At 44.4% G+C, this 27,396-nt stretch overlaps 1 protein-coding gene across 2 annotated transcripts in view; it reads left to right on the top strand.

Moving 5' to 3' along the window:
• Positions 1-1,540: 1,540 nt before the first annotated feature.
• LOC105185657 (protein eva-1 homolog C) overlaps positions 1,541-27,396 on the top strand; it is a 250,895-nt gene continuing 225,039 nt past the window's right edge. For both annotated transcript variants that reach the window (XM_025300726.1, XM_025300725.1), the window contains exon 1: positions 1,541-2,391. In XM_025300726.1, coding sequence (XP_025156511.1) covers positions 2,265-2,391 — 127 coding nt within the window. In that variant the 5' untranslated portion in view covers positions 1,541-2,264. The remainder of the gene's footprint in view (positions 2,392-27,396) is intronic.

Genomic DNA, 27,396 nt, shown 5'->3' with positions numbered 1-27,396 from the left:
GATTCTCATCTTCTCCAACGACGAAATGATCGAGACGACGCTTTTGAGACGACGGGCCATCGAGAGCCCGTCGAGATGTCTCGGCAAACTTGCGCGCGGGTAGATAACGAAACGTACAGCGCTCGGAGGAACTGGACGTGGCAAAGTTTGAATTCATTTACTTACAGAGCTGCCCGCTGCGAAGACTCGAAGAACGTCCGCATGACACAATCTCGTCGCTCGCGATTCAGCGCCGTCATCGGTCATTCCCGTCCAATATTCTCTCCCGACGAATAAACGGACAAAACGAATGGCAACCTTTGCGTCGGACCGACCGACACGAAGCTCCGCGAGATAAGATAACCTCACTAACGAAACACGAGTGCCCGCGGCGCGAGCTATCGACGATCGACGACGAAGTCGATACTGCGCTTCGCTGCGGTGTCGTCGAACTCGTCTCGCGCGTCATCTCGGGTCTGTTTCTGCGGATTAAACGCAGTCCGCTGCAATCGTCGCTTCCAGCTGCGCTTCCTTGCACTTCTTGCTTGCAGAACGGCTCGGGCACAGCGCGAGTCTTTCACCGAGTGAGGGAATCTTCTCGACCAATTCGTTCCGTGAAATTTCACACACACGAACGCGAGGGACTCAGCTCCGAGTAGGGATGCCGATTTAAAATCGATTTAATCGAAGATCGATTAACCGGAGCCTAAAAAAAAACATCGATTTCAAATCTATTTTCTGGAACCTGAATCGATTCAAGGATCGATCTGTAAATTCTGAAAATCGCCAACACGATTTTTTGCAGTTTCTACCGGTAATATAGTTTCTTTTTTAATTCTTTTTAATTGTAATATTTGAACTCACTTAATGGCTGCACGATGCACACTACGTTGCCTTCAGGCCGATGTCCTATGGGCGAAAATTTTCAGCGGAAAATTTTCAACGGAACGCGCGAACCAATCACAGCCACTCCAGATGTATATGCATGTAATAATAAACGTGATTTCATATTTAATAACGTTTAAAAAGCCTTGATTGATGTTTAATCAAACCAACTAAATCCTTAGCATAATGATTCAAAGATCTTTTTCCATCCTGTTGTGGCCATACACAACACAACCGAAAAAGAGTACCATCTCTTTAATTTCTTTCATTCAGATTAATATTTCATACGAATTACACGAGGTCTACTCTAGAGTGTAGAAATTTGACAGATACGAGTAGTAACACTTTAATGAGTGGTTCACTTTACATGCGTACCGATTCAAATCGATTTTCTGAAATCGATTCTTTACAAAGATCGATTTCTTTCTTCGTGATCCGAAACGATCTTTCAATCGATCTGTTTGAACAGAAATCGGCATCCCTACTCAGACAGTTCGAAAATTCGACGACGGGGTTACCACCCCGCGCGGCGAGGCGGCGACGGCGGCGGCGGCGGCGGCGGCGGCGGCGGCGGCGGCCGGGAGAGCAGGCGAGCTCTCGCACGAGGGCGCATGTGTCGACCGGCTGGCTGGCGTGACGTCGCGTGTCGCGCAGCCCTACTTTCAAAAGTCCCGTCTGACCCGTCAGTCGCGCGCCGGGCATCGGGTGATGTGTATGTTCTCTGTTTATACTCTGGAACGCGCAAGATCGTGCCCTCGCGAGAGAGGCGGTAATAATCGTCTCTCGTATCGTTCTCGCGGACTGCTCTCGCGGTGAGCCAACGTGTCGCTTACGAGTGTGCCGTCGACGCGCTGAGTGAGTGACGTCGCCGGCGCTTCCTGCACGCGCGGAGAGGCTCGAGAACAGTGTCGCTCGAGATGCTGCACGTTATAACCTGCGACTTCTTCGGTAGCTCGCGACATGGCTAACGGCAACTGGCGCGTTCAGACGGAGCCGCTACCCGCCGTAAGGCGCAAGTGAGCGAAGCGGGGAGCGATGTGACGCGGCTTGACACGATCGAATGGCGGCAGCAGCGGGTCGTGCGATCTCGTGAGGATCGGCCAGCGACAGTCGCGCGTGAATCGCCACCAATCGAGCGGAATCGAGAGAGAGAGAGAGAGAGCATGGCGCGCCGCGGCTCCAGCCGCTGCGATCGAGCTTGATCGGAGCGGGCCGGCCGGCCGGCCGGGATGATTGATACGAGCTCGGTGACTGCGCGAGTGACTCGTCGTTGAATGGCTGCGGAAGTGTCTTGATCGTGAGTCGATGATCGAGTGGTGCGACGTATCAGTGCGAGATTCGTTAGCGCACGACGCGGTGCGGCGTCGCTCGGTGACAGGTTAACTGATCAGTGCGTGACGATGATCCTCGCCGGCGGCGGTGCGGCAGAGGACCTCGGCAAGAGGAGGAGCGTCATGATCGGCTTGGCGGTGTCGTCGTTGCTGCTTCTCCTGCGGGCTCATCGGGCAGCGGCCTCCGACAATTTGGGTGAGTGCTAAAGAAACGAGAGGGACTCCTCGGCGACTCTGTTCCGCGAAATTCGCGCGGTTCAACCGGCGCCTCTTGTCTTCCGATCGCGCGCTCGCGCGCGCGGCCGAGTTTGAGGGCCAAGCGGAGGAATTTTGAAGCGTGCGAATTTTGCAAACAGCTGCAAAGCGCGCTTCCTCGACACGCAGCCGACGTGCCGCTGCAAATTTGCACGCTGCTGCGAAAATATCAGTCGCGCGCAAGGTCAACGAGAATGTTTATGTTTTGGTCGCGCGCGTTCAGATAGGCAGGACGGCGTACGAGGTCAACGCACGTTGCGAAATAAAGTACGGCCGAGTGTATGCGTGTGTGTGTGTAGAGTTTCGTGTTTTTCGTCGTCGCACGAGACGCAGCTTTGGGATTCTTCCCGCTCCTTCCTGCGTTTCCGCGGCGTCGCGCTCCGTCTTCCACTCGCGTTTGCGATCTTCACTGGGCTATCCTCCGACCTCTTCTCCTCGGCGATCTTTTAAATGTCAAATGTGAGCGTACGACCCCGTGCGATCATATCACACCCAGTGCAACCGCGTCTGCAACGAGCGTGAGTCCCTCCCCTTTTTTACATGCAATCGTATATATACGTGAATAGCCGAGGCGCGGTCGTTTGTAAATCTCTGATTGACTTCGGTCAGGCGTCTCTCCGTATGGAAATGCTTTTCCTGTTTGGTCCCGCGCGTACCCCCATCGTACATACATGAATAACGCGTGGCACGCAATATGCTAAGTGATAAAATTCATGAAGCGACGGAGGAAACGGCACGATACGCTGCAGATTGCATCGAAAGTCGGCGGGCTCGGCGACGTCGTTACGACGTCGTCTTAACACTTCCCCGATAACAAGCCGCCGCCATCGTCGAGCGGACGAGAGAGCGGGCGGTTATAATTACAAGTTACATTCCCTCGTTTCCTCGTGCCCGGGGAGATTCGACGTATTCGAAAGTATTCGACGCGGAATCCGTCGATGCGCGCGCGAAATCCCTCGAGCTCAGAGTCTCACCCCGTCGCGCGCGGAGCGAGATCTAAAATCGACCGTAAAATTGATTGCTTACGCTTGATTGAATATCCAAGAGCTCTCGCGCAGCCTCGGTATTTAAAGTTGGAGATGTTGGGGGATGAGAGAGGGCGAGAGAGAGAGAGAGAGATTGGCCGAGTCGAATCGTGTCGCCGCATACTCCGGCGAGGAGCGACTGCGGCAACGCTACGCGGGAGGGTGGCAACTCCGTGTGCATATAATTAAGATATTAGAGGGTAAATTGAGGGAATTGCCGCTCGGGGGATGATGTAGCGTGTCGCTCGCGTTTAGCTCCGTCTTTCGTGACGCCTAAGGCGCGCGCGCGCGCGCTCGCGCGCACTCCTGCGACAATTAGTATAATTGGACTTAATAATGTTCAAGTCGATATCCCTCGCGCGCCATCGGCTCGGCTCGGCTCGGCGCGGCCGTTCACCGCTCGTTTTGATTTACGGCTGAATTCCGGCCCGATGCGCCATGAATCACGGATCATTGTGACGTGCGAATTAGTTGCGGAGTCTCTGGCCGTTCCTCGTATAATTTATCTATAGCGCGCGAAATCGTTTACATATAGATGACGCTTGTCAGGCCGCGTTTTACGTCCACGCGTGCGCTCGGCGCCGCCGACGATTAAACGAATATATCGTGGGATTTGTAAGAACAGCCGGTTATATCCGCGACCACACCGCGCCATGGCGATTTATACGGCGGCGGCGGCGGTTCGCGCGCATATCGCTCGCGCGACTGCCGATTTGTCGGGGAATTAGCGTGCTCGTTAATAATTAATGCCCCGAGGAAAGAAGCCCCTCGGAAACTCGGAAATGTCGAGAGAGAGAGCGCGACGCGACGCGACGCGACGCGACGCGACGCGACGCGACTTTAAAGTGCTTTTGCGGGCCATCGTGTAATTAGATATGGATATGCGAAATTGCGCAGGAGGTTAGGAAGGACCACCATCGCCGCCGCCTGCGGATGGTCTCTGCGACTGCGAGCGTGGCCGAATTTTCCATCGGAATGTTAGGATCGCGCGATAAATCGTCGGGGAATTTTCATGTACAAAGCCGGCGTACAACTGGAATTATTAATTAGACTTATTAGCACGGATTCCACGCGGATACGTTGTGTTGCCGAGTGTGAGGCGTCGCACGTTTTCTACATCCGCGCGATTTTTATACCATTGCCATTTTTCGTAAAAGTACTCAATTAGCGTCGCCGAAACAACAGTTTTCGAGGCTTCTCCTATTAACTGGGCCATTTTGCAAATTTAATCAATTTAATTGCGACCTTTGATCCGAAGTAGATATTACTCCGGATATGCGTTCTGTGCGCGAAAATATAGTAACTATGGGAAGAGATGGTAATTATTTTATTTACACCGACGGGAATATCTCAAATCAACAGTGCATTTTCGCGCGTATTTATCACCGATATTATATTAGATGCATAAATGAGTGACACAAAATGATCAGCTAAATTCAAGGTTTGTTTTAAAAGAAAGTGAAACAAATTTGTGTCAATCAAAGTATTCGCCGTTGTTTTCTATAACTTGAAGGCGGCCATCTTTCAGGCGGCCGATGAATTCCATGTCGGAAAGAAATGTGGTGTCTTTGGACACGAGAACGCCATTTTCGTCAAGCCATTTTTGGATCTCATCCACTAATTTTAAGTACGTATCAGACAAGGCATGTTGCACCGACCGAAACAAGTGGTAATCGATAGGAGCGATGTCTGCTGAATACGCCGGATGTTGCAAGAACGTAACCCAGCCAAGACTCATTATGATGTCCTTTGTCGTAGAAGCAATGTGTGGCCTAGCGTTATCATGCAACAATTTCGCAGGACGTTCTCCTTTGCCACTATACGGGCGTTTTCGTCCTAATTCTTGACTCGAACGGATTAATTGATGTTGGTAGCGGTCCGCGGTAATTGTTTCATTCGGTTTTAATAGCTCCTAATAAATCACGCCCTTCATATCCCACCAAATGCAGACAGAGCAGAACCTTCTTTCCGAAGTGTTTTGGCTTTGCGGCTGATGTTGATGGTTCGGTTCGCCGGGATTTATCCACTGACTTTGTGCGTTTCGAGAAGAGAAAGACACACTGCCACTCGTTGAATTTGTTGACTTCAGTGAGTTCATGCGGAACCCATTTTCCTTCTTTCTGAATCTTTCCCATCTCGTGTAGGCGTTTGAAAATAGTTTGTTGCGTTACTTCTAACTGCTCTGCAAGCTCTGTTGCGTTAGTGCTGAATTCTCAGCGAGCAGTTGCTCCGAATCGTTGTCGCTGCATTTCCGAGAGTCTCCAGGACGTTCGTTGTCACTCAGACTGATGTACAAAATTAATGAAAATTCCAATTATTATTAAATAATGACCAGGTCGTAATAAGAACATGTGATTCTAGACGATGGAACTCGATCGAGCTGGAAAAAATTTATTTGGGAAAATATTCAATACTGCATATTTATGCTTACTAGAGATTAAACATTCATTTTTGAATAAAATAATATTGATAGTATGGATAAGATGGAGATACAGAATGAAAAAAACTAGGAAAATAGAGCTAAAAAGTGCAAGAAAATAAAATTTCGGCCGTTTTTGTAGAAATATTTGTTTATAAAAAAAAATCTAACTTGCAAAAGACTACTGAAAAAGACATATGTTTGTTGTACAACATCAGAAAAATATTTGGTAAAAATTTCAGACCTCTACATTCTTTTACAATACTCTCCGAGGAATCGATTTTTCCCTAAAAAAAAAGCATTTCTTTTTCATCTTTGATTTGTTATAAATAATCACAAACGAATAATTGGGTATAAAAACCTATTGGAGTATGTTGAACAACTGTTCAGTTATCTGGAAAACTAAAATCCCCGATTAGTTCTTCAAAATTATGTGATTTTCAACGCAAAATTGAATCAAGAAAAGGTGGGAAGTATACTTCCCACTAACAGTGAAAGGGTTAAACCATCTAAACAAAAATGCATACACATCATACGATGTAACACTTTCGCCGAGAAAGGAACAAATCGATTCGCATATTCTTGCAGCACTTTTTCCTTGCTGGAATTCGTAAAGAATGCGATGTCGAGTATGCACCTTATCTGTTGCCATTCTCGACTGTACTGAACTGAATACTTTTTGAGGTTATGTTGAGCCTTCCGCCATGCTAAATATAATTTTTAATAGCTGTATATTAACACTACGCTAGGAAAAAAAAATTTAATATCTCTAACAAAACTTTAGTTTAGTGTTTAGTTGAGGCTGATTTTTTAATAGCAACCAAATATCTTGTTTTATATAGCAAAATATTTAGTTGTCTCAACTAAATATATTTTTCTGCTTTGTTCTCTGGACCAAATGATTTTGTTCTTAGACTTCATATATAAAAATTAAGCATTTTAGTTATTTTATCCATAAAAATTACATAATAACGAAATATTATTTTACATAAACTGAAATAATGCCCAATAAATACTATTTTGTCTTTCTGTGCACTAAAATTTAGATTATTAAGAAAAAATTATAGTATTTTTAACAAAATTCATATAGTTGAAGCTTTTTGGTTGCTATAACAAAGGTATTACGTTATACGAACAAACTGTAATCAAACAAGATATTTGTTTACAGGAACTAAACAGTTTTGTTGGATATATTTTAACCAAATTATTTTATTGTTACAACAAAATTTTGGTTCACGCAACCAATACATCTTTCCTAGCGTGCATAACTGTAAAAGAGCGAAATTTGATTATTCGAAACTTAATTTCTCAGCCGCTTAAAAAAGTTTGGATTATTCATTTGTGCATTTGATATTAACAGGGACACGTTACGGAAATGGTTGAAATTTTTGCAGCACCCCGCGAGGGTGCCTTTCGCGCCTCTTTATTGCAACTAGTCGCGTTTCGATCGTGATGATTGGTCTGCGGGTGTCCAGCACGTTGCGTCGAAATACTAGACACGAGTCGATAGTGATCAACGGCGGGATCGTAAAGTTGGTCAGACCTGTCACGTGGGTGCTAACGTGTGCGAAAAGAGAGCGGGGGAAAGAGACGGAGAGGTGGAGAGAACGAGATGAATAAAGGCGAGAAGAACGGATAGCGCGTTCGCGCGACGGATAGCCGCGGGTGAAAGCGCGTAATTACCCTCGTAAATCTATCGGATGTTTTCGAAGGAGGGAAGGAGACGGGTGTCCCGTCGATGGCACTTTATCGATAGTCCGCGCAGTCGTTCGGATTCGCTCGTAAATTCTTATTATAATTGGCGCGATTGCAGAGAGCGGCCGGAAATCGCGCGATCGGCGATCATCGCCGCCGCCGCCGTCGGCCTTCGGTAGTTTGAAAAGTCGCGGCCATCACTATAAATCGCTCGAGACGATGGACGCTCGCGAGCTTACGAGCGAGTAGTGAAGTTTCGCAGATCCAGGTGAGAGCCGCCGTGCGAAAAAGCTAGGCAGTCGGAGTCTAGCGGGAACGCGAAGAAGAACCGTTAGGTAACGCGTCCGGGGTTTTAAGAGATTCGACGTTACAGTCTATAAAAAAGTTGGTCGGCAAGATGAATGTTCCGAAATAGATTCGTCGCTCGTTCCTCCCGTGATTACTCGACAAGGCGATTAGCCGTGCGTCGGGGGAGGGGGAGGGGGGAGGCGTCATGGCGGATTCCTGGCGAAACGTTGGTCGTGTTGGTCGGCGAGACGCGAGACTCGGGCGAGTTGCGTTATGTAACTTAATCTTGATTATCTCGCACGGATATCTTGGCCGCCCTGTGCTATAAATTGCGCAAAATCTGTGCGAAATGAGGTCACGAACTGCAAGGGGCAACGCCGCGCACCTATCTGCATTTCGCCGGGAACAGTCCCCCGTTCTCTCTCTCCCCCCCTCCTCTCCGCTGCCTCTCGCCGGTCATAATTCAATGCCACCGGCGAGAGAGCGGAAAAAAGAAAAGAGCCGGACGAGTCGTAATTTTCGCTCTTTCGCGAAATAGATTCGAATAGTCGGATATTAATGCGCAAGATGTATTTTACGTTCGCAACACGGCCGCGCGACGTTGATGAAATACTGGCCGGTCGGCCGCGGCGAGCGGGGGGGGGAGGGGAGGGGAGGACTGTGCCCGTGAAAATATGTTTTCAACAAAATCTCGAAATTTTGTTTCCATCGTATATATCCCGATATTTCTCCCCGCGAGATGCGTTACGGCGGGCGTTATACAATATATACATATATTGTGCGTAACGGCGCACAGTGTTGCGAAACCTCCAAATTAGTGGCCATAAGTCAATTCTCGCTATAATGTACTCTGCTCATGAAATTTATCATATTTTTAGCGCTGGATATCGCTCTTTCTACCTTTGCACAAGGATTAATAGATATTTTATCTTTATTTTCACAAAGTTACAACATGGTGCGAAATGATGCATTTTTTGTACATCACGATATAAGTGATTAACTGTATATTAAAAGTGAGTCCTGTGAATCTAATTTTTATTGTATATACTTATAACTATTTCTAATATACTCTTTATCGGAAATAAAACTACGCAGATGAGACATTAGACAGGGAACATCATTTTCATGATAAGAAATTGTTTCAACGCAAAATCAGTTATATCATTTGGAGGGTTATAACCCAGCTATTCTGTACTTCGCATCACGTGTACATTTGAATTCATTTATCTTTGTGATACAATTGGATTTCATCAAAATGTTACTACAACTTATTAATTTGGACCTTTTAGAAAATATATTGAAAACGGAAGCCGAAAATTTCGCTTTTTGTTCTTTCCTATTTTGGCCACGTTTAGCGATTTCTGCAACACTGTGCGGCTGCGCGAACGTCGCATGAATCACGGATATTTCGCGCGGGGTAATTATTGCAGCGCGCCGAGAGCGAAAGAGCGACAGAGGGCACACCCGTTCTCTTCATCATTTCAAGCACGTGTCGGCATATTGCGCTCGCCATAATCGCTCGCGCTCGCGGTCTTATTTATTAATTTACCCGGAGACGCGCTGGACTCCCCCGGCTGCGGCGTAAAACAATGGCTCGCGTGCATAATTGGCCGGCGCATGGAGCGCAATTTCGCGAATCGAGTACGATTAAACGGCTTTCCCGCGTGTTTCGGCTCCCATTTTCATTCCCATTGCCGTCTCCCGATTACGTCCGCTACCCCGTTCGTTCGCTTCGACTGTAACCGTGGAGTTTCCGCATTGCTAAATAAATTCGCGCGCTCGCGAATATTTTCCCTCGCTCCGTCGCTGCGGCGCGGCGCGTCAAATCTCGTCAATTATTCAGCGTCGTATTACTCGAAGAAAATTCAAAAGCGTCGTCTGTTGTCACAAGACACGTTGTTGCGCCAGCTTTATAAATCGTATATTACTCGCGCTTGATCGATTAGTTGCCGCCTTGGCGAAATCATCGTCGATTCGTCTCCGACGATGTTCGTCGCAACATCCCCCGGCTCGCGCTTCCCCGCCGTATCACTCATTTGGCCGATTTTTCCAGTTTATTATTTACGAGGCAACGCCTGGACTCGCTTGAGTGTCGCGCCGTGTACATCGACGCGCGCGAATGTATCCATGATCGATGCGATAAACGTGCTCTTGTCGTGTTACGCGAACTTCTTCCCTATCGACACCCTCTCGTCGGGCTGGCTTTTCACATTCAATCTCGCACATTCTTTCCGAGGATAAAAGTTTCGACGGGAGAGCACTTCGTTTTCAAGCTTTCCCATTTCCGTTTCCATCCCCGCGCCGCCGCCTTACGGTCGCCGCAACAGAACGCCTATTTCTCGACTCTCGATTCAGCGAGTCGTCGCACCGCGCGAGCGGGCCAGCTACCAGCTCGGCTACGGTTTAGTAGCGGTCTACATTTGGCGGAAGTGCATTTACCTATTGTTCGGCTGGCTCGTCTTTCTTTCCGGCTTGAAAGCGTGCTCAATCTACATATCTGGCCCCGTGTAAATATCCGCCGTAGTGTTGCACGCACGCCTCCCCCGACTCTGTTATTTGCAGCTCTCTGCTCCGAGGCTCTGTGCTTTCGTATTATCGGCGGCAGCTTGTGTGATTTCGAGGCGAACGCGCGAGACACGCTACGAGATTGCGCTTCCTTTGATTCGCAGGCAATGTGACCTTGCGCGTAACACAAACGCGCGCGCGTGTTTTAGCCTCGAAATGGGCTTCGTACACGATTATACTCTCTCTCTCTCTCTCTCTCTCTCTCTCCTCCTTCGAGCCGGTCGTTCCTCTTGTGGAGTTAGGAGTGCACCGAATTTACATATGTATCCACTTGGGCGTAAAGTTTTTTACGCTCTCGCCCACTGATCCGCCGCGCATAATCAGACGTATGCATGGTTAGCTCTGATTTCGTTCAACCCGCACGTTTTTCCATCAAAGTTCCCGCGGAGCAAATAGAAAGATCCGAAAGCGGGCTGCGCTTTGAAATTGAGATGTTCGGGACGAGATAAGCCGCGACCGCATGTTTTAAACATCAGGATATAAGAGGTCAAAGTTCGGGCGATGTAACGAGTGCACCGCGCGGCGGAGCCGGGCGGCCGATATATAATACAAAAAAGCGCTGCGATGTGGAACGGACTTTTCTTCTGTTGTTTCGCGTCTCATGAGGAGACACACAGGTAAGTGTTCCTCCTCCGATTTGGGTGGGCTTGAGATATATCGTAACTCAGGCCGAAATAAGGGACACGTATTTTCTTTTATACCTGCCCAATCCGGACTCTTAAGGGGCGAAACAGCCCTTTGAGAAAGATCGGTATTTTTCTTTCGGAGCATGTACCATGAAAAGTATAAGAGATGGAAAGAAACCTTCCGAGTAAAAATTTAATGGTTTAAAGAGTACTTTATAACGATGTTCTTTCTTATTTTTGTATGTTAGAATTTTAAACGTATGTCCCCGCCACTTGCTAATTTTTTTTATAATCCAGAGATTTCGTTTCTACCGGATGAAAGGATATTTTGCGCCGAGTCGATCCATGTACGTTAATGCTACTTTCTGACGTAAGGAACTTTTTGAAAAATAGATTAGCGAATTGACACGCGGAATATGTAATCCTAAAACATTTCAATATATAACAACAATAACAACAAAAATAATAATTCACTCTTGGAAAATGAAATTTTACTTATGAAAAGTTTGTGTATCTATTTTTGCAACATGTAACCTAACTGCTACGACGGAAACGATATACGGAGTTGCAAAATTGGTTATGTTAAACAGCGCGTTGTAATTCCGGAGAAATATTCAGTGCATGTAGTAGCCCTGTCAGACATTATTCCCCCACAATTTAATACTCGCATGTATGAGACATTGTCGAACAAAGTATATAATAATAAAATATAATTTTGGCAAATTGTCAAAATTCTGGTTATTATTTCATTAATTTTTATAACGATAATATGATTATGAAAGAAATATTAAATACAAAGTGATTCCAAGCACCAAATAATTGTAGCAATATACTGTCGCAAATATTGCATGCTACTTTATTAAATTTCTTTTTTTAAATGGCTGTCTATAAGTGTTCCTAATTCTAGCGATTTTTTTTCTGTCTTATATCCTAACCGCTTTTATATCATGTATATTTGATCAGGTTTCAAAACTTTAGTGACGAAAATTGATGATACATATCAAAGAACGCTCCGCGTTAATAAATATGACAACTTTATATTTCACACAGACAAACTCACAGCTCCGTGTATCGCTTCTTAATATTATAATTGCGTCACACACGCTACAAAAATAGACACACAAACTTCTTATAAATAAGATTTCATTTTCAGAGAGCGTATATATACTTTTTAATAAAGACAAAATATGGAAATATATAACTATTATTGTGTATGAAATGATAATAACAATTATTATTATTATTTCTGTTATTATATATTGAAATGTTTTATGATTATATATTCCGCGTATCAATATAGTCGTCTCTTGTTATGAGAAAGTTTGAAGAGAATATGTGTTAATGGTACATTGGTGTTCCGAGAGAAAAATATCAATTTTTTTCAAAGGGGCATTTCATCCCTTCCGATTAGGTACATGTAAAAAAATACGTGCTCCTTCCTTATTTCGGTCTGAGTTGCAATATACTTCAAGCCCATCCAAATCGAAGAGGGACGCTTACCTGTGTTTTCTTATCAGAAATGACCAAGCCGAGGAACCGCCAGCTCTCTTTGACCGCGTGCGTGCGAGCGAGAGAGAGAGAGAGAGAGAGAGCGAGACGCGTCGTTGCGACGGGCTCGCGCGTGACAACGTGATCGCGGATAAATTAGCACAATCTCGGTCGACCGGGATTCACGCTGAAATAACTGCGAATAAACGTATCTGTTTGCGTATCTATTTAGCGATATACGCGGCGCGCGCGATAGATATAATCCGCGATATATGTAATTAATGCGGAATTATTCCGAGCGGCGGTGATCGCGCGGGGCTGCCGCCTCTCTCGTCGCGTTGATCCCTTACGATTGATGAGGTGGCGTTCGTAACACGCGGCTAACTCCGCGAATGGAGCGTGTTTCGGGTGTGCCTGCGAGATAATTATTAGCCGCTAATTTGCAATCGTTGCCGTCTGACTAATGACCGGGCGCGCGCGCGCGCGATGAACTTATTAATAATGCATGCATAAGTGTAAACGCGACAGCCTTATCGAGAGAATTCGACGAGCAAATCCATTCGGCGCGCGCTCGCTTTAGCGCGTCGCGCTTTAACCTTTTAACGCCCGACTTTTTCATAAGTGTTTTAAGAATAAAATTTGAGTCTTTTCGAACTGAGACTGTAAGTAGTGAAAAGTAGTGAACCAAAAAAACTATCAGAATTTTATTTTGTTCTTTATGAGTTGTATGGAAATGACTTGGATCCTAAAAGCGTATACGAAATGAGCAACCTATAGAGAGAAAAATGAAGGGTAATCTATACGACATGACTCTGATAGTCAGCTTGAACCATTTTTCAGCTGAAACTTTACTATAATTGTGAATGAAGTTTATCATTCAGAGCGTCAAGCTTACTATTTCAGAAGAATATCTTATAGATCACCATTTAGATAGTCAATCGTCTCTTCATTTTTCGCCGCATAAAAAACTGTAGGTCACCAGGTTTCACGAAAATAGCTTGATTCCTTGATTTTCCACCTTGGTGTCCACCATATTGGATTCGCCGCGTTTTGAATTTCTGTATTCTTTTAATTTCACATTTTGCATCTGAGAAAGCTTCCAAATGTATAAAACATTATAACAGATACCAATCTATTCATTCATAGTGCACTTCTAGATCAGTCAGTAACAATGCTAACTATGCACTAGGAAAAAAAATTTAGTATCTCTAACAAAACTGTTTAGTTGAGGTTGAGCTGATTTTTTAATAGCAACCAAACATCTTGTTTTATCTAACAAAATATTTAGTTGTCTCAACTAAATATATTTTTCTGCTTTGTTCTGTGGACCAAATGATTTTGTTCTTAGACTTTATATATAAAAATTAAGCATTTTAGTTATTTTATTCATAAAAATTACATAATAACGAAATATTATTTTACATAAACTAAAATAATGTCCAATGGATGCTATTTTTCTGTGTCTTTCTGTGCACTAAAATTTAGATTTTATATATTAAGAAAAATTTATAGTATCTTTAGCAAAATTCATATAGTTGAAGCTATTTGGTTGCTATAACAAAAGTATCACGTTATACGAACAAACCGTAATTAAACAAGATATTTGTTTACAGGAACTAAACAGTTTTGTTGGGCATATTTTAACCAAATTATTTTGTTACAACAAAATTCTGATTCACGCAACAATACATTTTTCCTAGTGTGCCTACTTGGAATTTGGCAAAACATGTTATTATTAAAACTGAGCTAAAGAACAGACTAAACCGAATCTACGTACAATCTACATGCCATTTTTTCGGAGAAGAATTCACCTTAAAGTGGTGCAAAGAAAACGAAAATATCTCCTATTTTGACTAAGTTATGGATTCTCAAATGCGTTTCTGGTAACTGTAGTTACCAGTAGCCGTTAAAGGCTTAACCGGAACGTCGCGGCCCTCGTCGCGCGACGAGCTTGTTCTCGAGACGCGTTTCGTCCGCTGACTTTGCGTCGCTTTTCTTGCCCGTCGTCTGAAGGCTACTTTCCTTGTGTTTAATGAGTATCGATCCGGGCCGCGTCGAGAGACGAACGGCCGGCCGGGAGGGCGCGTGGGAGGGGACGCAATTTTATCTATACATACGGTTTCGCCGGAATCCGGAAAGTAATTGAATGCAGCTTTGCGGGTATGAGTAATAGCGGGGCGCACGTTATCCCACATTTCAGCATAACATTCGCCGCGCAACTTGACTCTCTCGCGGTTAATGGGGGAAGTTGACGCCGGGGGCAGCGCGACGCGGCGGAGGGATGTGCCGTTTTTGGAAAGTTCGTCGAAATTTCGCAACTTTTCTTGAATGGCTCGACTCGGTAATGCCGCGCGATGTATTCCTCAATTAGGGCTCCCAACTTGGAAGAAGCCGAGATGGTTACGTGTTTTTCGAGCTGCCTGTCACTCGTCGCGGGAGAATTTAATACAGTTTCGCGACGGCTCATTTCGGCGCGCGTTTCGCCGCCCTGTTTGCGCGACAAGCGTGAGAGAGCTCGGCGACGAATTATCTTCATTTTTTAAAATTAAGCACCCGTGTGATTATGTCGCGGGTGTTTTCAATCTTTCTCGTCCTTTATGCGCATTATTTCGGGGGATTTTGCGATTCCCGCGAATAACGTCCACGTTCGCGGGCGCGCGCGGTGGAGCGCGTCGTATCGTTAAATCCACGCGATACAATTTTAAAAGCTACATTATCGCTTAATGCGCATTTGTTACACGGCAATGGCAGAAATTGAAAGCTGAAGCTGGCGGAATATCCTTTCGCGGGACAAATTAACCGGCGCCCGGCCGCTTTATAAATCGGAACGGAGCGTACTTGATAACCGCGTATCGCTATTTCGTGTCCACTTTACCGTAAGCTATTCGTAAATTTATTGCGGCCATAGATCTGGCCAAGCTTTTCACAGGCGTGCCGAGCGTTTGCCCTGCCGCTATTTATCGGCCCCGTATCGCCCCTGATTAATCAGATTTGCTCCAGCAGCCGAAAGTATTCAACATTGCGGTGGGAAATTACAAACGGCGAAAAGCGCGGCGAAAATTCGTGCGGCGATCCCTTCGTCGTTGAACGACACGTTGAAATGCGGACAGTGTCTCGACTTTGCGAAACGATACAATCACATAAAATTCCGCAAATTAATATGAAATCGAATGACACTTTCTGGCACGTCGCACAGCGGCGCGAAAGTTGTCAATCTTTATCCCCGTTGGTCATTTTTGACGAGCCGACAATTCGACGGTTAAGAGAGGAATTACGTGCGGAGTAGGTCGTTTTTAATGACATTTTTGCGAAGTTTGTTTACAGAAACCATAGGTAGGATCAATGGACTTGAAATTTCCACAGTATACTCATTAATGTTCAAAGCATAAAATAAATTTGTTACTGTCTATATGGAAACACGGAATACATATAAAACTTTGAACGCGTTTATCGGGAAATACCATTTTCTTAAACCGTCGACACGATTATGCAAAAACCATTGCACCAAATAACTTGAAATTTTTAAACAATAAACAGTAGACATGTAGTTTTCACGCCCCTATCTCGAACACAGTTATATTTTATATAACGACAGCACACATAGAGCTTGCAAACGGATGACTGCATTTTTATCTATAATTACAAATTGAATTGGTTTTTGCGATTCAATAAAATTTATTTTATACTTTGAACATTAATGAATACACGGTGAAAATTTCAAGTCCATTGATCTCACCGTTTCTGTTAAAAAAATTCGTAAAAATAGCCTTGAAAACGACCTTCCGCATGTAATGCTACCTTTAAGATCTCAGGGAGAGAGAACAATGGGGCACGATGAACAAAAACACTCGCGTGTCGCGAAACAATCGCAAAATATAAATCGAGCGGAGAGACACGGGACGCCGGAGTATTCGCTCGTTTGTCGTTCCACAATCGCTTACTAGGGATGCCGATTTTTTTTCAAACAGATCGATTTAAAGATCGATTCGAATCACGAAGAAAACAATCGATCTTTGAAAAATCGGTTTGTAAAGAATCGATTTTTCAGAAAATCGATTTGAATCGATATGCATGTGCAAAGTGAGCCACTCATTAAAGTTTATTACCTGTCGAATTTCTACACTCTAAGATAGACCTCGTGTAATTCACATAAAGTTTAATATGAATTAAAGAAATTAAACAGATGGTACTCTTTTGGTTGTGTTGTGTGTGGCCACAACAAGATAGAAAAAGATCTTTAAATTTTATGCTAAGGATTTAATTAGTTTGATTAAACATCGATCAAGGCTTTTTAAACGTTATTAAATAGGAAATCACATTTATTATTACATGCATATATACATATGTATATAATATATATTATTATACGGAGTGGCTGTAGCTTGGTTCGCGCGTTCCTGGTTTCCGCTGAAAATGTTCATCCATGAGACATCGGCCTGAAGGCAACGTAACGTGCATCGTGCAGCCATTAAGTGAGTTCAAATATTACAATTAAAAAGAATTAAAAAAGAAACTATATTACTGGTAGAAACTGAAAAAATCGCGTTGGCGATTTTCAGAATTTACAGATCGATCCTTGAATCGATTCAGATCCTAGAAAATCGATTTGAAATCGATCTTTTTTTTTAGGCTCCGATTAATCGATCTTCGATTAAATCGATTTAAAATCGGCATCCCTAATCATCACGTGGTGGGCGCAGATTTGAGCGCATCGGGAAGACTCGCACAAAGAATTAGGCGCAGTATGCGGGCGAGAATCGAGACGGCGGCAACTCCCCTGAAATCGGGAAAGAGCGGAGGAATGGCGCGATGTCGGCGGGCGGGGCGCGGCGCTGAATCACAGCTGCATCTGTCGTATATTAGTTTCCATTTCAGTTTCCAGCGGAACTCTCGAATTTTCCTCTTCCGTCGGGCCGCGTTTCCTCGCGCGTTGTTGCGCGCAGGAGGTAACCGGGCTTGTTTCACGGCGTCGTTACGTAGCTACTTAAAAAGAAAAAAAAAAAGAAAAAAAGAAACAAAAAGAACAACCCACGCCGCAACTGCTTAATTAGAGATACTAGCGGTCTAATTATGCCGGAGGCGGGGGGAGGAGAGGGAGTGAACCGGAGTAGTCTCGCGCGGAGAGAGTAGCCCGCTCCCGCGCGCGGAATTTCGTCCGCCGGCGCGCGGTTTTCCACGTCGCCGCCGCGACAACAGGCCGGCTAATCTTTGCACACGTTTTGCGAACGCACGACGACGACGAACGTGGAACGTCGGGGACGCGACGGCGGATAAAATTGACACGGCCGTAGCTTGGCTTAGTCGTCGTGGGCCGTAATTGCCTGAATTCGTTGGACGAAGCGGGCGGACGAATGAAAATGATTTCCCCTTCCGCAGCGCGCATTGTTAGTCGCGCGTTAGTGTCGGAAAACCGCCGCCGTTGCATCATCGTGTGTGCGCTTTGACGATTAAACGAAATCGGCTGCTCGGTTTAGCTCTCTCTGCGCGAAATTACGTTTGCGCGATTGCCCGCTCGCTCGCCGGCGAGCAGCGGGAAACGGCCGAGAAATGGACTCGCTTATCGGATCAGACATTCGTTTTGCGTATCCCCGGCGAACTTTCGTCGCGGAGTCCAAGTCGCTCTCCCCGCGGCTAATTCGATTCCGAAAACTCTCGCGGCGGTGGACCCTCCCCCCTGCCCCCCTCGCCGGTCGCTCGGAATTTTTGACGAGTGTGTTTCCCGTACTTTGTACACACGTGGCTTGCACATATGCTCGCTCCGGAGGCACGTACGCACCATCTGTCAGCCGTCGCAATCCCTTGGAAATGCGGAGTATCTTCAGGGATAACTCCCTGAGGGCTAATATCGCCCTCTCTGTATGCCTTTAATAGCCGGGGCGACCATACCGCCAACAGTTCGCACGATGACACTAGCATGAAAGGAAAGAGAGAATTATAAAGGACGATCGAGAGGATCGTCGTTGCGCGGTGGCTATGGGGGGACGTGCGGGGGGAACGGCAATAAGCTCTTATTGAACGCGCGATGGCGCTCCGCAAGGACGACGCGAAACACACAGCAATGGAACGCGCGCGGGAAACAGTTTCCGCGGGGGGAGTCGCGTTGATATCTCGCGCGTGCGAAAACGGTTGCAGCGCTCTCGCCGCCGCGTCATGTTCAATCAAAGTCGAGTTATTTATTAACACCGGTCGAATCATCGAACACGCCTTAATGAGCTTTCGCGCGCGATGGAAAGAGATGCAACATCGCGTCGAGAGGCAGCTCTGCGCAATCAAGCGGCGTGCTCAGCGCGCTCCAATCGAGCGACGGAGGGAATAAAATTACGCGGTCGACCTTCGGCTCCTCGCGTTTCCGCCGAAGAATAATTCTCGTATTTTATTTCACAGCGTCCGTGTATTCATGTATATTCAGCGACAACGTACGCCGCGGCGTGTGAATGTCTGAATAGGAAAAAGAGCGGCGCGCAGAGCGCGAGGCCGGAGTTGAGCCTTTGTTGAAATATGGAGCGCGCCTTCGAGTCGGGAGAAATGAAGTCAAGAAACTGAAGATGGTCAGTTGATCGCATTACGCGGCTCGCAGGAGCGAGAGGAAAAGTGCAAGTTATCCCGGTGCATATTGAAAGCGCTCGATAACGATAACTCGACTAGAAATTTATCCCATGGTCCTGATCAGGTTAACCTGATTTGGACATTAGGTGCCAATAAGGTAATACTATCTGGTCCTAGTAAGTCATGTAACGTAGCGTGGATATCAGGACCTTGGTAAGGATTCATAGTCGGATCCTTATTGAGTTACCTTATGGAATCCTTATTACGTTTTTTTTTTTTTTTTTCAAATTGTGGCTCCTGATTACTCGCCACGGCTATATTGGATGATGACATTAGAAATAAGAAATGACACGCTGAAACTTCTCTCATGTCATTTCCAAATAACAAAGATATTTGCATGAAATAATATTTTAGATCGCTTGTAGCATACTTGTAAAATGTTTCGGAAAAGAAATATAAAATGAATATCATAAGATCATGAAGTATCACAAGGTGACAAGACATAAAGCAGTGTAAAAAGAGAAAAGTTGCATGTCACGTTAATTTTACAACTATTTATTGACTGCTAAAAAAAGGATAGTTTCTATAGCATTTTACAAATGTATTCAAGTGATCTGAAGTGATTTTTTAATGCAAACATCTTTATATTTGGAAATGACACCCAAAAATTGTTCTGTTAAAACTAGATAATGCAAATCATATTAGGCACAATGAATAAGATCCCCGACAAGGACCTGATTAACTGAACCATATCATATCATACACTAGGTTGGTAACATTAAGGTCCTAATGTGAACCCAATCATTATAACCTTATAAAGATCTTCCTTACTCATTTGTCGTTAGGGCATTATAAGGACTGACTTACTTAGGATTACCTTTCATTCACCCAATTAGGTCCTTATCAATGTTAGGTGAACCTGATCAAAATTTCTAGTCGGGAATGTAAGATATAGACCATTTGGCGACATCTCTCGATGTAAAAATGCGTAAATAGTAAAAATGTGTAAATATGGGTAAATAGTCTCCGATGTACAGAGACACCTATTTGGGGTATAAATACTGCCAGGAAGAAAGAGTAGCTCTCTTCGGCAGCGGCAAGTCAAGTGTACGAAACTCACAAAGCGAACTTCGAAGTAATCCACGAATGAACTACTGGTATGGTTATATTCTGTTAAACATATGCAGTGACTCTTTCTGACGCATCGTGGCATCGACATACTAATTTCGACTGAACTATTACTAATCGCGGGTGTCGATCTATGCAATCAGTACCGTCTTCTCACCTCATCATTTCTATATCTTACTACTGCAAGTCTCACGAGTTTCGGAGATCATTGCAGGTGGTGACTCTTCTGTAAAGTCTCATTTACATTTTTCATGTTAGAGTATTAAAGTGTGTGTGTGTGTGTGTATGTGGTTATGTTTTAAAGAATCGTCTCTTATTAATAAGCCGCATAAGATTCCTAATACACACAGGTAAACTTCCTATTTAAAATACGAAATAATACTCGGTTGATCCTACAGGAACGTCGACGTCGTTGCGTATCGCGCGACCGACAGGGATTCGAGGCGCGTTTTGTGCAGCGGCCAATTGTCTTCACGTTATTAGTTTCTTCCTTGTCTCCTTGGCCCGACAACTCGTTTTTCTCGAGATCGGCTAAGTTACGAGGGTTCGCACTTAGCCTTAAGTGGCTGTAGCTGCTGTAAAAAACTGGCGGAAGGATTGGAAGATGGTTCGCGGACGAGACGCGCTTCTCCCGGGAACGGCGACTTTGCGAATGATGATTTATCGCTCGACGAATCGCTCGTGTCGTCCGTCGCATCGACGCGCGGAAGCGCTATTTTTTACAACGCCGCAGCTTCTTTTCGTCGGTATGGATTTTTTATTCTTCTCGCGCATGGGAAGTGTGGCGCGAGAGATATCCTCGGATCGTAAAAACCCATACAACCGCACATTGTGGAATTGATACTAATTACGGTGTGAATGAAGCGGGGAACAAAAGGATAAGGTGAAAGCCCGCGGACGGGTCGGGGCTGGTGTCGTTTAATTAGCTCATGCTATTTTTCGCGCGCGGCTTTTTCTCGAATAAAGTTTTTTGGAGCGGAGGCATGCACGATACTGCTTCTGCACGGGCGGCATTCAGCTCATTGGCCAATACTTCGATTTCACGCTTGACGAGATAAAAGTATATATATATACAGTGCCGTTTATACGGCCATTGGATGTCCTTATTTTGCTACTGCTAGTCTTATCTATAAATAGTGCCTCGCAACTGCTCGTGTAACAAGTACATTGCCTTCCCGCAAGCGCGTTACCCTCGATAAAAACGACCATCTCGAATAGATTTTGTCCCGCGTCCCAGTAACGAAAATATCGTGAGATCGCTATAAATGAGAATCATTTCTTTTTATCACGTAGAACGCGCGCGCGCGCGTTCTACGTGAGTCGCATACATACGGACGTGTAACGAGCTAAATTACCGGGAGATGTATTTGGATGATGTAACATTCAAATCCTTTGAATCCATTGTCGGGCCGATTTAATAATACGCGCGCGCGCGCCGCACGTTCTTTCATTTGCTGAAACACATAATCATTGCTAATTATGCAAATGCCAACACGGCTGGCGAAATCGTATTTGTAGCGGTTGTTACGAATAAATGATCCGCGCTGATACGTTCTTTGTGAATACCTCGCAAACTATTTTGATGGAGAGCAAGGGAGTGACGATATCATTAACGTTTTTGTTATCATTTGGCAGTAACGAGAATTTAGTGACGCTTTCGCGGATATAAATCTCTCGGTTTCTCAACGATGCACGCAAAAGTACGAGACATCCATTATATACGGAGAAAATGTCTAACGTGACTTTGTGGAATCATTTAAACAAAGCTTTTAGATAAAAACACCCAAAACACAGTAATTTCAGACAACAAGTGGAATCATCTAAATTTTAGAGGATTTTATTCTTATATATGGCCTCAAGAGGATTCCTCTTGATTAAGAGGAGAATATTGTAAACACATTATTCTTAAAGTTAGAGAAATTATATGTTGTATGTTAATGCAAATTTTATTGATTTTAATATAAATTTCCTCTTATACACAGATTATTTAATCTTTTTTTAAGAGGATTATTATTTATTCTTACTGTACTTTATTCTTATCGATTATACTGGTTAATTTCAAAAATTATTATAATGTATAGCGAAAAGTAATATAAAAAAAGATTAAAAAAATTAACATACTCCTCTTTATACAAGAGGAAAATTAATTCATATAAGAGGAAATCCTCTTGAAATAAGAGGAAAACAATTAGAATAATATCTAATAAATTTTAGATGAATGGCTCACTTTAATCGCCTTATCGAAAGAGCAATCGCTTATCGCTTTATCGGAAGAGGAATCCTTTTTCTGTGAAAGGCTTCGCTTAGAATATGAGACTATTGGGAAAAATCATTTTGCAAATAGAATACCTTTTTTGTATAAAGTTGGTATAAAGAGGGAAGCAAATAATCAATCAAATCGACGCGATGCTTCTGCAATGCTTGATTGTATCGATAGACGACCGTGTTAAGAGACAACACGGATTCGAATTACACGCATTTGTATTCACGGCTTTCATTAATATTCACTCGCGTCGGGCCGCAAGCGGTGGCTCGTTGGATTCTTTTCCTCAATTTGCCCTTGTACCTAATTTCCCAAGCTCGTTGTGTTCGGGGCGATAGATTCCCTTTCTGGCTCCGTGCCATCCAAGGGCGAACGACAGGCGCGGAGCGGAAAGTCACCGAGCAGAAGGTAGTAGTCCTGACTTGGAACATCTTACGGTATATCTCTAAATGTTAAATTAGTGGAAATCCCAAAGTTGGCGGGAACGCGAACACGTCGGGGCTCGCTCCCCGGATTCATCCGCTCTGATGTTCCTTTTCATCTGTGCCTTATCTCTTTCATTATTTCTCGCTATACATTCCACTCCGATCTCTTTTATTCTCTCACTCTTTGAGAGAACGCTATTTCATACGCTAACCTTCAGTTAGCGTATTAATTTGAAGCTCGCGTATTTACAAGAGCGGACGGTGTGACATAATAAACGTCGGAAATATAACGCCTAAGAAGAATCCTTTAAATATTTAATATAAATAAATTGATATAAACTAATTTGTTACAAATTAATTCAATGTAAATTAATATAAATTTAATATATATAAAACGTTGAGTTCTTTTTTTCTTAAATTTATCAGAAAGCCGACCGCGCGATAAAAGCGGAACGTTCGGGTGGAACTGGTCGACCAACTCCCGTCTCGTGATAACGCCGACGTCATGATTATCTTTTCTCACGTTTCGTTTATCGCGTGACCAGAGACTCTTTAATCAAGAGAAGTCATATCGAATATTTTTATTACGGCAGAGAGCACGAAATGTGTGGGGGTCGTGTCACACGCGGATGGGAATTGGTCTGAATGCGGGCGGAAAAAGTGTATCTGCGTTATAAATCAACCTTTTTCCCTCGCGGACGGCATACTCGACTAAAATTTGCCATCTGGATGCCTTTTCGATGTACGCGGGATATCATGCTTCATTATTAACGCAGTCTCAATTACCGTGGAAAATGAGATCCATGTTGCGCGGCCTTGAAAACAATAACGCGGCGAGATGCCTGGAGTTTCCCGGATGTTCCTCGCTTCCGGTCAGAAACTGACGAGCTAGTCTCCGACGTAGCGATGGATTGCCGATGAATTTTGTTTAGCGCCTGTTTTTATCTGACAAACAAGTGCAGCGTATTCGCGAGCGTAATTTACACGTCGAGCGTCGGGAAGTTTCGATTTACAAGTTTACGAGTTTCGATTTGGGCGGAGATTTGCAAGTTATATAACGGACGATATCCCTCGGTTTACATCTACTCCTGCTATCCTTGAACGGTATTCTCATCCTTGCGGTATCGATCTATAGCGAAAATAAACAACTTTTCCGGGACTTTGTCTGAATCCCTCGTCCCTTGTTTAATTTCCCCGCGTCTTAACCTTGAAGGGGGGAGAGAGAGAGAGAGAGAGAGAGAGAGAGAGAGAGAGAGAGAGAGAGAGAGAGAGAGAGAGAGAGAGGGAGAGGAAGAGCGAGACACAGAGAGATCCTTTAAATGCGAATAGAGAATCACTAGGACGACGAAGCCTTAGAGATCATGAAATAGCGTTCCAACAGTTATCCGCGGGATAAGGATTTCTGCGAGAGTAACTCGACGTGGTTCTAGCTCATTCGTAATCCGTGAATAATGAGCTCGGCACTCGGGATTCTTAATCCCGTATTGTGCGTCCCTGTGGATCACGTGGGATCATCTCATTTGAGTATCGCGCTGGGTTACGCCAGGCTACACGCACACACACACACACACACACACATATACGACGATCCACGTAAAAATACGGGAATACGGACGGTTTAGTCGCTGCGAAAATACCGCATGTTTATGTTAGAGGAAATTATTTTCTCGCGCGAAGATTTTGACGGCTCCGCGCGTTTGCGTCATATTCATACTTGCCTTGCGGGCAAACTTGCCCCCCCTTGGGGGCAGGGGGGAGGGAGGCTCTTTCACGGCAGATAACGGAGACGGTTATTTGCCTTACCGTAATTTTTCTCGCGGACATTATTCTCGATACTATGTAAATACGAGATTATTTAAAACTCTACGTATCTCGGCGGCGAAGAATAGCCCCTCGAGTGTATCACGACGCGTCTTCAATTATGTCTGCGGATTTTTCTCGTCTCCTGCGAGAGGAGGACGTATCATTTCCCTCTCTCTCTCTCTCTCTCTTCCTCTCTTTCTCTCTGTCTCGCCTTTGAAGCATCAGGGAAACGCTCGTGCTCTCAAATCGGATTCAAGGAGCGCTTTAATATCGCGTCCATACTTAATCCAGAAGTAGCAAACTCCGTCACGACGGTGACGCTTCTTAATCCTCGCATTATCCTGCGTGTCTACGGGTCAGGCAGGCACGTCCTTTTGGGCTCTTATCCTACAGCGCTCGCGGAAGGGGCGGAGCATTTCATAAATCCTGGCGCGAAAGATAAGTGGGTCCTGAATGTCTCTCGTTCTGCTTCCTTGGCAGCGGTTCATGACCCGCCAGGATCTTCCCGACATTTCGGTGCGATAAACGCGAGAACGCGAGCTACGATCCCAAGCCGCCTTAGTTTGAAATTAAAATCTGACGATTAGCATCGGATCTTGTCTCGCTACGTAGAACGATACCGCGCGCGATACTGTCTCGCGTCGGTGAAGAACGACACACATCCATACGACGTCACGTAGTAGACTGCGACGACTTGGACAATATGTTAATTTCGAGGATAACGTAGTCCCTTATCGCCGAAATACTTCCGAGACAATTGTCGGGACACTGTTGCGATTTCACACGCTGTGTAAGGATAGGGATAGATGGGCATAGTTTTTTTTTAATTGGAAATAACACATCTGTGTTGTTGCAATAAATGATCGACAACATATTAACACACTCAGCAGAGGATAATGTTTAAGGTACAGAAGAATTTTTGCGAAAAAAATTCATGGGACGTCAATGATAACGAAATATTAAAAATATTCTGTGAGGAGCTAGATGGTCATACGTGAAGGGATGGTTTGGTATGTCTATAATAATGCAGAAATTTGTTTATCTTTATTTATTTTCTTTAGTATCTTACATCCTTTTATTAATTATTAATAAAATAAAGCATTCTCACAAGTTTCTTATAGAAACCAAGGACAACATTTGAGGAGAGAAGGTTGAAAAGTGGCAACACAGAAAAAGGCCGTATGGGAAAACCTTATTTATAAAAGCAAGAAAATATGTTTTATTTTATTTAAAGCATGTACATCGATCCGAGGTCCATTGCTTGCTATTTTTCACTGAGTAGGCTGCTCATCTAACCCTGATAAAAATGAACCATCTATCCCGTTTGGAGAATTCGCGTAATACCGCGTGAAGTCTCGGTGACGAATTTTGAGGTCAACCCTTTAACGCTCGACTTTTTTATAAGTGTTTTAAGAATAAAATTTGAATTCTTTTAAACTGAGAGACTATAAGTAGTGATAATCAAGAAAATATCAGAATTTTATATCTACGAAAAACTACCTTTCCAAGCAGAAACTATTCCCAGAAGTGAGAAATACGCCTGATCGGTTAAATTTTTTTTAGTTTTAATAATTTTATGTCATACCTAATGGTTGGAAAAATTCCTCGAAACATAAAACTCATATTCAGAACTTGACCTTTATTTACCCGGAATGAAATTGCATAAAGCATCGAGAGATGCAGAGGGGAATTTTACAGGTTTTGCAAATTATTTTTGTTCTGCCTTGCTTCCCTTTCGAGCTGCACAATTGACAACGTCTTTCACTGTTTTCCTTAACAGGCATGTGCTTGTTGTAACACTTCCTGATGTCTTCGGTCACCAGGTTTCACGAAAATAGGTTTATCTCTTGATTTTCCATTTTTTAGAAGAAGAATTCGCCAAAACGAAAATATTTCCTTTTTCGACTAAGTTATGGATTCTTAAATGCGTTTCTCGTAACTATAGTTACCAGTAGGCGTCAAAGGGTTAAGTACGCAAATACGATGTTATTTCAGTCGTTTAAGCCCAAGTCCAATGTTGTAACTCAAAATAAATCATATTCGTAAGATATTTTCCCGACGAAACATTTTGGAGATCAATACATGCATAAAACATTTATTTACTCGCAATAACAATGTTTTTGCGCATGCAGGAAGTGACCCACTCGTGGTAACATACTCCAACTCACAACTGACCGATCAGTGCTGACGTCTAGCATATATTAACAAAATTATAGCAATTGACCATCTATCCCCTCTACTCATCTATCCCGGACTTAACCTATAAGAGACACGAACGCTGGTCGGATATAAGAGGCGAGACAAGTGCATATTCAAAAGGCTGTTGAAAAGAGTGAGTCAGGTGAGAAGCTGAGAAAGTGCGGCTAAATAGACCAGACTTATGGCTTGTCGTCCCGTCGTCGATGAACAACACGCCGCTGGCTGTCCGATCGGGCGGAAGCGAGGCGCGACAATGGCGGCGACGGCCGCAGGAAGAATCGGTCGCGCTCCGGTCAAGCGACCGGTATATAATACCGGCCTCTCTCGCGACTACCTGGCCGATATGAAGCCGTAAACGCGATAAAGAGCCGGATATGCCGCGACCATACGCTCGCCAGAGCTGAAACACGATGCGCCGACGTAATCATAGGCATCGATCCGGTTTCTGGAGTATCGTAAAGTCACAGCGGGAGTAT

The sequence above is a fragment of the Harpegnathos saltator genome, unplaced genomic scaffold, assembly GCF_003227715.2.
Source record: "Harpegnathos saltator strain DR-91 unplaced genomic scaffold, Hsal_v8.6 scaffold381, whole genome shotgun sequence".
In the NCBI taxonomy this organism is placed as follows: Eukaryota; Metazoa; Arthropoda; class Insecta; order Hymenoptera; family Formicidae; genus Harpegnathos; species Harpegnathos saltator.
This window is presented reverse-complemented; position numbering and strand designations above follow the sequence as displayed.